Source organism: Uranotaenia lowii, chromosome 2 (genome assembly GCF_029784155.1).
Source record: "Uranotaenia lowii strain MFRU-FL chromosome 2, ASM2978415v1, whole genome shotgun sequence".
In the NCBI taxonomy this organism is placed as follows: Eukaryota; Metazoa; Arthropoda; class Insecta; order Diptera; family Culicidae; genus Uranotaenia; species Uranotaenia lowii.
In genome coordinates, this window is record NC_073692.1 from 249112689 (window position 1) to 249125131 (window position 12443).

Below are 12443 nucleotides of genomic sequence, written 5' to 3' on the forward strand. Positions count from 1 at the left end.
AGGCCGGCCACAGTGCACGCGAATTGCGAAGCGGTTCAACACTGAAAAAAACCTTCGGTGTTGCAAAAATTAATCACATGTGAAAAAATCTTTGCAAATTAACAAAACTGTGAGCGAGGGATACGCACCGCGCAAAAAAAAACCAATCCGCGTTAATTCCGAAAAACTCAATCAATTAGTAACAGTCGAATTTTTCTGACGCTATGAAACGCCATCTTAAAATCCAATACGGCGGCTTCCGTTCAACTTTAAATAATTTTAATGACTGAAAATCGCAAAAAAATCTTCTAAAACTATGACATAAATATAACAAAATTTTGAAAAAAAAATACAATATAATAATAACAAATATTACGAAACGCTGACAAAACTTTAATAAAAATATGCAATGGTGATAAAAATATTACAAAAATATTAGAAAAATATACCAATTCTATGATAAATTTGACATTGAAATGGCAAAGCCATGACCAAATTTAAAAAAAAAACTGACAAAAATTAATAAAAGTTGACTGAATAATAACAACAAATTAGTAATAATGCCTGCATGGGCTTGTGATATAGCTCAGTTGGCAAGTCTGTTGTCTCCTGAGCCGATGTCCGCGAGTTCAAGCCCAAGAGTAAACATCGAACACAGTTGTACCGGATAAGTTTTTCAATAACGATCCGCCAACTGTAACGTTAATAAAGTCGCGAATGCCATAAAGATGGTAAAACGACTATAATCGAAACAAAAAAAAAAAAAAAGTAATAATGCCAAAACTCGAAATTAAAAACTTTGGCAAATATTTGACAACATTATGGAAAATATGAAAAATGAAATAAAAATATGACAAATATAATAACTAATCAAAAATTACAAATACAGACCCCGTTCGTTTTTGGCAACACGCCCGAAAATTTTATGTTGCCAAAATCGAACGGTTTTTTTTGTCACTTTTTCATTTTTGATTTTTAATTCAAATTAGTCAAAATTTATGTAAAACCTTATATTAGCATACAATTTTTCAATTTGACTCAATTATATTAGTTATGAGCATTAAACATGGAAAAAATCATGTTTTTACTGTTTAAAACTATCATAATTAAGCCGAATGAAAAAATTTCATGCTAATATTACGTTTTACATTAATTTTTATTTGTTTAAAATGAAAATAAAAAATAAAAAAAAGACAAAAAAACGTCTTTTTTGGATGTTGCCAAAAACGAACGGTTTTTGCTCGGATGTTGCCAAAATCAAGCGGGGTCTGTATGACAAAATTTTGAAATAAAATAACATAAATCTGGCAATACTATGACCAAAATCTTACAAATGTGATAAAAATATATGCAACAAAAGTATGAAAAAATGTTACAAAACTATGATAAAACAAAACTATGACAATTGACAAAGGTTGTCATAGTACTGTAAGATTTTTGTCATTTTATTTTAATTTTTGTTATAATTTTGTCATGTTTTCGTTTGTCATAGTTCTGTCAGATTTTTTGTTCATTTGATTGTAAGTTTTTTTTTATAGTTTTGTCTTTTTTCGTTCGATTATATTCGTTTTACCACCTTCTCTTCATACTGAAAGTCTTTTCCAGTACAAATGCATTCGATGATTACTCTTGTATTTGAACTCACGGACATTGGCTTAGGAGGGAACTAACATGCCAACTGAGTTACACATATCACAAGCCCATAGATTTTTATAGATTGTGTCATTTTTTCGTCGTATTTGCGATATATTTTTTACATATTCATCATTAATAAATTATTATTATTATTATTATTATATGTTTGGATTTGTCTTTTTTTTTTTTAATTTTGTGATTTTTATGTCGTATTTGTCATCATTTTGTCATTTTTCTTACATATATTTGAAAGTATTTTGTTATATTTTTATCTCATTTTTCATAATTTTGTTAGATTATTGTCATTATTTTTGACAATTTTTTGTCATATTTTTTTTTTTTTTTTTTTTTTTTTAATTTTTTTATTGGCTTTACCTCTATAACATAACCGGCCAAGTGTTAATTACTCTTCTACTTACATGTCTATTTTACATTCAATTACAAAATTAGCTATCGTTTTATATAATTCAATGTCTTTCTTTTTTAGTATCAAATGAATATCGGGTGGAATTCCTTTTTTCATTAAAATTCGCCAAATAGGTCTACGAAGATTTTCAAATCTGCTGCATGCGAAGATAATGTGATCAGGATCTGCGATGGATTCGCCACAACTGCACGTCGCGTCCAATAGGATACCATTTCTAGTCAGATGAGCAGGGAGCCGTGAATGATTTGATATTAATTTGGAAAGGATTACAATTTGTCTGCGGTTGAGATCCAAGCTACTAAACCATGGTTGGAGCGAAACGTTAGAGATGATGCTGTGACAGAAACGTCCTTTAGTTCCTGCATTCCACTTTGCTTGCCATTTGTGCACTGTTGTACGCCGAATCGGAAACTGGATGTCGAATGATGTTAAAATATAATCTGCTGTACCACCATTGATGCACGCACTTTTCGCCTCTTGATCTGCCAACTCGTTCATTGGAATACCTCTGTGAGACGGAACCCATATCAGATGGATCTCGTGCCCCATTCTTTGTCCTTCAAGAATGGAAGCTTTTATATCGTACCAAGCAACGGGATATTTTTGATTGATGTTGATTTTTTGAAGGCTCGTGAGACAACTCAAACTATCGGTTAGAATAATATACTGAGCAACAGGAAGGCTTACGATCATTTTCGCAGCATGCCTGATTGCTAGAAGCTCTGCCATATAAACTGATGCTTTACTGTCGAGTTTGATCCCTTCTGCAGGCGCTCCAAAACTATTTACCACAGCATAACCTGTGCCGTGTATATCTTTCGACCCGTCAGTTGCCAAGATTTTCGCGTTGGCATACACTTCCAAGAGATAGTTTGAAACCAAATCAGCTGCCGATGAGTTCTGGTGTTCTGAACATAACCGTTTAACAGTGAGATCAATGGATATTATTGTTCTTACAACTTCACGGTTGACCATGTAGCATGGGAGATTATTTAGAGGCTGTTCAAGTGGAATAAATTCGTTAAGCATTCTTATGGCGCGGTGTATTCCCGTAGCCACTAAGCCACCTTCCAAGATCGGTCTGGAGTATTGACCATGCCAAGAAGAAAGTGACGCTCTTTTATTTACAAAACGCATGACAGCAAGTTCTCTTCTTTGTTGCAGCGGAATAATACCAGCCATCACTTCGAGTGAACCTGTGTGGGTGGTTTTTGTGGAGCCCAAACAGATTCGAATTCCTGCCCATTGTAGTCTATCCAAAACGATGGCTTCTTTTTGTGTTAACTCCGTCATAAATATGGAACCGTATTCCAATATTGATCTCACACATGACTTGAAAATAGCTAACATTGCTGCTGGATGTGCTCCCCATGACTGGCCCGATATGCTTCGTAGAAAGTTAAGATACGGAGCCGTACGTTTTTGTACCTCTCTAATATGACACGACCACGACAGATTTCGTGTGAGGTACATGCCGAGTAACCTCAGGGATCTGACGTATTCCAAAGTGCAACCGCCGATATTTATTTCTGGGGGATTATCGCATTGTTGTGTCGAGATCAGAAGGCACTTACATTTCGTGGGCGAAAGTTCTAACCCAAGGTCGAAAATATTTTCCACAACTATATCCACTGCCCTTTGGAGAGATTCGCAACTATGCTCCAGCGAGGTTCCTCTTACAGCAATTGTTGTGTCATCGGCGTAATTTACGGTTATCACATCAGGAGGGACACTGTTGATCAATCCACTGATCACAACATTAAAGCATAACGGACTTAGTGGAGATCCCTGAGGAAGGCCTTTCCACGTTGTCCTAGATATTGAATCTAATCCATTTGAAATGCACAAATTCCTTTCTTCAAAAAGATGGAAGATACTTGTGAAGAATGATAGAGATGGTTCCGAGATTTTAATACAGTATATTAAAAAATTCCTACAAAAATTGGAATATATCAATGTTTGTTTTTGTTTACATTAGATTAACTTACGTTTACTAGATATCTCTTATTTTTTATCAATTCTTCTTCGTATGTTCCGGTGATCGAGATTTTTCTGTATAGTTGAAGAGATGATTGTAATGTTTGTTTGTTTTTATATGTTTCTTAGGTAACCTCACTTGTTTGCTGTCGGTTGGTAAGTATATATGAAAAAACTTTCACAGATCGCCCTTTGGACCGTACTGAAGCTGCTGATGGATAAACAAAGTTGCTCTAGGTCGACGCGGATGTCTACTGTGAAAATGTTGCATTTGTTAGGCAAATGAAAGTTTAGAGTTGATGATCTAATTTTTAACTTACAACTTTCTTGAGCCGAGTAAAATAAGTTGTGTTGATATCACGAATGCTATTTTCGAATTACACTTCATAATATAAATAATATTGTATTAATACATATTTTCTTTCTTTTTCTTTTCAGATGAGGTTACCTGCTGGCGTGAAACTTATGAATTTAACTTCTAATTTTAAGCGGTTTCACTATTCACGATGTGAGGAAATGTGCTCAATAAAGATCTTAGACCGGTAATAATCTTCTTTTTTTTTTGTTAGAATTCTCTACAAACTACTTCCTTACAAATAAAGTGGGTTTTTTTCATATTCGCCTTTGGCTTATCATTCTAGATTAGAACTCACATTCCTATGTTATGCGCACGGAAAAAATATATAAAGATAATCTGATGGAGACGCGCCGTGACACGTGACACTCCCCCCCGTAAACGACTTCCGGTTTACTTAAGAATCGCGTCTAACATCAAGTTTTGCAAGTTTCACGGCTGGGCGTTCGTAAATGCCGTTTGCGGTTTGAACTACTGCTTCTCTTACTTCGCCGTCTTTGCCTGGAACAGCCGAAATCACTCTTCCAAGCGGCCAACAGTTCCGCGGAAGATTGGGGTCGACGATCACTGCTACATCACCAACTTTAATTGATTCCACTGGAGTCAACCATTTGGATCTCTTGGTGAGCTCGGGAAGGTAATCTCGAACCCAGCGTTTCCAGAAAACGTTTGCCTCGATTTGTGAAGTTTGCCAATTATTCCTTAAAGCTTGATTGCTGTCATTAAAGGGAGTCGCCGGCTTTAGCCCGTTTGAGGATCCGAGCAGGAAATGGTTAGGGGTCAAAACCGAAGAAACCTCGTCGTCTAATGCCAACTGTGTCAGCGGTCTCGAATTTATTACATTTTCAATTTCAATCAACAGGTTTTTCAACACTTCATCTGTAAGTTGATGGCGCGGTTTGATCTGGTTCAGGTTTCTTTTTACGGTTTGGATCATTCTTTCCCATGACCCGCCCATGTGTGGCGAGGAGGGTGGTATAAATGACCACGTTGTATTAGGACTTGTTATTTCCTGGATGACTAAGTCTTGATCCATTGATTTCAGGGCCAACAAAAGTTCCTTGCTCGCGCCAACCATGTTGGTACCGCGATCACTGAAAATTTCTACTGGAATCCCTCTTCTTCCCATAAAATTCCGTAACGACATAATGCACGATTGTGCAGAGAGTGAGTGCGCTATCTCAATATGAACCGCACGCACTGTTAAGCATGTTATTAAAACGCCCCAACGTTTCTCGGAGCTACGTTTAACTGTAACATTAATTGGACCGAAGTAATCTATTCCAATAAACGAAAACGGTCTGGAAAATGCGGCTAACCTTGCTGCAGGAAGATCGCTCATAGGAGGAGGCTGTGGAACTGATCGTAGGTTCTTGCAAACTTGGCATTCTGCTCGTACCTTCCGGAGAACACTTGCGAAGCGTGGTACTATACGGAAACGTTGTCTCAGCTCGTTCAACACGGTGCGATGATTTCGATGATAAAACTGTTCGTGATAGTGTTTAACTATTAGCTTTGATATGTGGCTCGATTTAGGAAGTATTATGGGATTTTTGGCATCCATGCTGGCAATTTCACAGGATCCAATGCGCGTTTTTTCTCGTAAAACTTTATCTTCGTCTAAGAACGGCCAAAGTTCATAGATCGAACTCGATCTTGGGAGAAGTTTGTGTGCGTTTCTATCGTTTGAAAGTGTTAAGATTTCTGCTGCAAACTTTTCGTATTGCGCTTGACGGAACAAAATCATTTCACCGCGATAAATTTCTAGTCCTGAAAGAGGGCCTAGAACAAGTGGTAGGTTTTTGAATTGGAGTACCTTGTTGACGATGAATCTTCGAACCCATGCCGCCGTTCGTCTTAGATGGTTCCAGCTGCTAAACCTTGTCGTATCGAATAGATTAGCAGGTGCCTGATGCACTTGTTCGTGGTAGTAAATTGCTGCTTTTAGTTCTTCATTGGTGATTTCACGACTAATTTGCTCGGTTGGCCACGTTAACTCGTCCTCCTTCAGAAACTCTGGCCCGTTGAGCCAACGACTGTCATTGGCCAGCTCTGGTGATCTTTGCCATTTGGTACCTTCATCGGCAACATTTTCGTCTGTTGGTATCCATCTCCACTCTGAAATTTGGGTTAGTTCGAGGATTTCACTAACGCGGTGTGCTACATAGTGGGAATAACGCCGGTGATCTGATCGGATCCAACACAGAACGTCTCTGGAATCACTCCAAAAGACGCGTTGGTTTATTTTTAAACTTAAAGCCTTGCAAATTGAATCAGCTAGTCTTGCTCCAATTAAGGCAGCTTCAAGCTCCATCCTCGGTATAGATACAAATTTCAGGGGAGCTACGCGGGATTTTGCGGCAACTATAACACATTCGATCCTTTCTTGCTGTTTGAAGCGCAGGTACAAAACTGCGGCGTATCCTAACTCGCTTGCGTCTACGAACGTATGCAGCTGAACTATCGTATCTGACTCAATTGAAACCTCTAAACGGAAACATCTCGGTATGCGAATGCCTTCAACTTTCGGCAAAACAGCGATCCATTCTAACCAGCGATCAAAAATATTCTTTGGGATCTGTTCATCCCACCCTATGGAAATTCTCCAAATTTGCTGCAGGATTATCTTTAGATGAATCATCAGATTAGCTAAAAATCCTAACGGATCGAAAACTGACATAAGTGTCCGAAGTACTTCTCGTTTCGTTGGGATGCGTTTGCCGGACAAAAGTTCTGCGTCGTGCCTTCGAGATAACCGATAGGTAAAGCTGTCTGTGGCAGTGCACCACCACATGCCCAACACCTTCTCTGTAGACAGTTCCGAATCTAAATTAAGACTTTTTTCTAGACAATCCGGCTGACTTAAAGCTGCCAATACTGCTGGGGAATTGGAGATCCAGTTCCGCATTTCGAACCCGGCTCGTCCATGGATAAATCGAACCTCTTCCGCCACTCGAATCGCTTCCGCTTCGCTTTCCACGCTCAACAACATATCGTCCACGTAATGATTATCTGTTATCGCTGCTGCTGCTTGAGGATATTGACCTGCATGTTCTCTTGCGTTGACGTTCTTGGCGTATTGCGCGATACTCGGAGAACAGCATGCGCCAAAGGTTAAAACTTGCATGACATACGTACTGGGTTTTGGGTCGCTAGAGTTTTCTTTCCACAAAAACCTTTGGTAATGTTGGTCTTCTTCAGAGATCATCACCTGGTGAAACATCTCGCGGATGTCACCGCAAACCGCGATTCGGTGTTCTCGAAACCTGATGAGAACGTCAGTAAGCGGCGTGTTTTGATCCGGACCTTTCAGGAGAAGTGAATTCAGAGCGATTCCATGGCTCTTCGCTGCTGCGTCCCATACGATGCGAACTTTGTTCGGTTTGTTGGGGTTAACAACCGGAAATATCGGTAGGTACCACACTTTCCGAAAATCTTCTCCTATCTCATCGTCGCTCAGTTTCCTTATGTAACCTTTCGCAACATAATCCTGCATTTTCTCATGAAGAGTCGCTGCTAGTGAAGGGTCCTTTCTCATCCTTGCTTCCAGACATTCATAACGACGCGTGGCCTGTGGTTTGCTATCCGGAACTCTAAATTTATCGTATTTCCAAAGAAGACGTCCTTCAAAACGACCATCATCCCTTCGCGAGAATGACTCTAAAATTTTCCGAGCTCTCCGATCATCATTGGACTCTACCAGTGCCGTTGACTTCGTTATACCTAATCCATCGATGGAAAAGTAATCACGCATCGCCTGATGCAGTGTTTCATCTTTAGTGCCATTGCATTGGCACATATGAACGTCGTGAAAACCACAGAATTGCCGATTTCGTAGATCACACTCGCCGTAGACGGTCCACCCCAGACGGGTCTTTGTAGCTACTGGCTCATGCATTTCTCCTTCACGACCCTTGAGGACATATCCCAAGTTAGCGTTATTACTCCCAATAAGTATACGTGGCTGGATGTCATGATACGATTCTGCAGGAACTCCTCGTAGATGGCTGTATTTTTCGGCGAAATCTTGCATATCCAACGATTGACGAAACAGTTCCAAATTGGACACGGTAAGTACTTCGGGAAGTCGATACCTCTTATGGCCGACCTGCGTTCCTGAGATGTCCAATGTAAGATTCTGTGAATCCGGCTCGTTGCGGGTTTTGTTGCCAGTCCATCGAAGACAAAGTGGTTCAGCCTTTCCAGTGACACCCAACTCTGCAGCCAGCTCGCTTTCAATCAAGGTTAATGATGAGCCGTCATCCAAAAATGCATAGGTCTTAACCGTTTTGGCGGGCCCATGAAGAAAAACAGGAATCACACGAAATAAAACATGATTTGGCAGCTTATGGTGAATGTTGCAGTCCCCAGACGTTACTGTTACATTTTGAGATGCATTGGAACCGTTGTTCTGAAATTTGTGAAGCAGTGGATGATGTTTATACGAGCATCCGTTCTCGCCACAGAGCCTTTGTGATTTGCATGCTCTAGCATGTCTTCCAAGACACCTTTTGCAAAATCCATGTTCATTAATTACAGCCCAACGACCTTTGTAAGTGAGTTCCCTAAAGCCTTTGCACCTTTCCAACGAAATACAGTTCTCGTTGCAAACTTTACAAATTTTCTTGTCTACCGTTGCATGAATATGTCGTTTGGGTTTTTCCTTCAGTTGTGGCGAATTTTCGATCTCGTACTTATCTGAATAATCATCCTCGATCTCAGAATGCAGGTTCAGGTAGGCCGGTCCCCTTTTCATTTCCTTCGAGTGCTTAAGTTCGACGTCATCCAATGAGGCGATTGATGAAATGGTTTCCGCAAAATCATATAACCAGTCACAAAACGTGGTAAGTTTGGCTTCTTCAATGAATCGACGATATTTGGCCCATTCAACTCTATAATCAATAGGCAATTTTCCCACCAGAACACGAAGTAAAGTAGCGTCGTAGGTATACTCAATCAGTTCACATGCCTCAATGGTAGCACACAAGTTTTTCACTGATAACGCAAAGTCGATCATAGTTTCCAAGCGATCAGCTCGAGGGGGAGGAGCAGACTGGATCTTCGTGATCAAATTATGTACGATAATCTCAGGGCTGCCAAATAACATTCTCAACGTTGACATGATGGATCCAACATTCGATGGGTGCATCAACATGCACTTTACAGCTTCATAGGCCTTACCTCGCAGGCATTTTTGAAGCCGAATCAGGTTTTCTTCTGCAGTAAATCCGCACATTGTTGTTGTAGTGGAATAGGTAGAAACGAATAACGGCCATTCTTCAGGCACCCCGCTAAATATGGGCAACTCCTGAGCTGCCGCTTGCCGAGCAACTGTCAGGTGACTGTTGGTTAGGTCATTTCCGGTGCCTATATCACGATAAACGTTACGTGTCGTAGAGCGATACGCATGGTGCTGCGGCGTGGATCGATGTCGAGGAGTAAATTGATCGTGAGCGGCATACAAAGGTGGTCGCACATCAACCTGCCTTATTTGTCCGTCCGCTCCCGTTAAATCGGAGTGTATGTCAGAGACTCTTCGCTGGTGAATCAGCGACGGCTGCTGGGATCGGATGTGTTGATAAATCTGCTCGGGCTGATCAGCTAAGCAATGATTTTCTGAAGACTTCAGTTGATACAGTTTATTATCGTGAGATGTTTTTTGTTCCGGTAGTTTAAACTCAGGTTGACGTCGTATTCTTTCGGCGCTAGGTTCCGAATGGCACTGCCATCCTTCCGTTCGGATATTGGGTTCGATTTCAGCCGACTCAGCTTCGGTTGCTATTGCCTGTATCAATTCATAGCGCCTTTGAAGCAGCTGCTTCTTTCGGGTGTATTCCTCCTCGTTCAGTCGTTGTTCCTCTTCCAATTTCTGCAACTCCAATCTCATATTTCGTTTCGGTGGCTGCGGGACAGTTGATACGTTTTGCCTCCTCGGTTGATCCACAAATCCAATCATCTGATGGCTGCGGCGATCGGTCGATGGCATCAAACGAAGATTATTCGTAGCAGCGGTAGAATGAAGAAGAAAGGGTGGAACAGCATCGTTGGATCCAATAATTGTACTTTGAGGATTCGTTATTGGTACAGTAGGATCACGCACTCCACTCAACACAACGCTCGGAAGCGAGCTATTCACTTGATAGGCATTCGTTTTATTAGACAACACGTCGATGGCATTGGAGTTTACATAAGAAGCGAAAGTGTACGTAAGGGCTAACGTGGTAGTAGGAATAACCGATGATGCAAGAACCGAACTAGGAATTACATTTGTTGGGGAGACCGTCAGTAATGTCGAATCAACTACGCTGGTTTTATTATCAATGGACAACAATGATATATGGGACTCCAACTGGTGGTTAGATCGTGGTACAAAGGCTTCGTTTGTAGTACTTACGATTCTCTTAGTAATGTTACCATTTTCGCAGTTTGCACATATCCAACTAACGTCAGAGACCGCCTCTGTAACTCCTACACATTGGAAGTGATGCCACAGGTCGCAAGAATCGCACTGCACCATCTCCTCGGTTTCGGGACCACCACATACTTGGCAGCGGCTCGATGACACATTTCTCAATGAGAGGTTACGAGGGATCTTGAAGGCTTCGTGAACGCACTTCTTGCACGTCCAAGGGCGCTTGATGGCATCATCCGAGGCACCAACACACCTGACGTGATACCAGAATGCACACTTGTTGCACTGAAGCATTCCGGCAGTAGACCCTGGGAAACTGCAGGCAGCACCGATGCACGATGTAGTCATCACGTCTTGTAACTTCTTCGGAATTGTTCCCGTTTTTCGGTTTTTATCCAGCTTAGTAGTTGAAGCTTCCTTGGCCATCATTAAACGAATTTTTTAATGTGAAGAATGATAGAGATGGTTCCGAGATTTTAATACAGTATATTAAAAAATTCCTACAAAAATTGGAATATATCAATGTTTGTTTTTGTTTACATTAGATTAACTTACGTTTACTAGATATCTCTTATTTTTTATCAATTCTTCTTCGTATGTTCCGGTGATCGAGATTTTTCTGTATAGTTGAAGAGATGATTGTAATGTTTGTTTGTTTTTATATGTTTCTTAGGTAACCTCACTTGTTTGCTGTCGGTTGGTAAGTATATATGAAAAAACTTTCACAGATCGCCCTTTGGACCGTACTGAAGCTGCTGATGGATAAACAAAGTTGCTCTAGGTCGACGCGGATGTCTACTGTGAAAATGTTGCATTTGTTAGGCAAATGAAAGTTTAGAGTTGATGATCTAATTTTTAACTTACAACTTTCTTGAGCCGAGTAAAATAAGTTGTGTTGATATCACGAATGCTATTTTCGAATTACACTTCATAATATAAATAATATTGTATTAATACATATTTTCTTTCTTTTTCTTTTCAGATGAGGTTACCTGCTGGCGTGAAACTTATGAATTTAACTTCTAATTTTAAGCGGTTTCACTATTCACGATGTGAGGAAATGTGCTCAATAAAGATCTTAGACCGGTAATAATCTTCTTTTTTTTTTGTTAGAATTCTCTACAAACTACTTCCTTACAAATAAAGTGGGTTTTTTTCATATTCGCCTTTGGCTTATCATTCTAGATTAGAACTCACATTCCTATGTTATGCGCACGGAAAAAATATATAAAGATAATCTGATGGAGACGCGCCGTGACACGTGACAATACTTCTTACTAGGCATTCAGGGACTGTTAATGAGCGTAATTCGCGGACCAGAACATTAATTTCCACGTTGTCGTAGGCGGCTTTGATATCGAGGCTACATATCACCACATGCTCTCTTCTTTTCAAAGCTAAAGAAGCTTCATTAATCAGGGGAAACAACGCATCCATTGTTCCTCGTCCTTTCCTAAAACCGTTGATAGCTGAAGGGAATAAGTTGTTGTTTTCGATGAAATGTTCTAGTCGATCTTTGATTATGAGTTCATACACTTTGCGAAAACATGAAGCTAACGCGATTGGGCGAACAGCAGAAGGAGAAATCGGATCATGACCACTTTTAGGAATCGGTACAATTTTAAAGGTTTTCCAGCTTTCCGGAATTCTTCCTGAAG

The 12443-nt window shown here is 40.1% G+C and overlaps 1 protein-coding gene across 1 annotated transcript; it reads right to left on the bottom strand.

The window, feature by feature from the left end:
* Positions 1-4770: 4770 nt before the first annotated feature.
* On the bottom strand, positions 4771-11211 carry LOC129742493 (uncharacterized). Its single transcript, XM_055734394.1, has one exon. It carries the CDS (start codon positions 11209-11211, stop codon positions 4771-4773), a length of 6441 nt encoding a protein of 2146 aa, XP_055590369.1.
* Between the last annotated feature and the right edge of the window lie 1232 nt (positions 11212-12443).

Coding starts and splice junctions, on each gene's coding strand:
- LOC129742493 (XM_055734394.1), bottom strand. CDS start 11,211: ATGGCCAAGGAAGCTTCAACTACTAAGCTGGATAAAAACCGAAAAACG.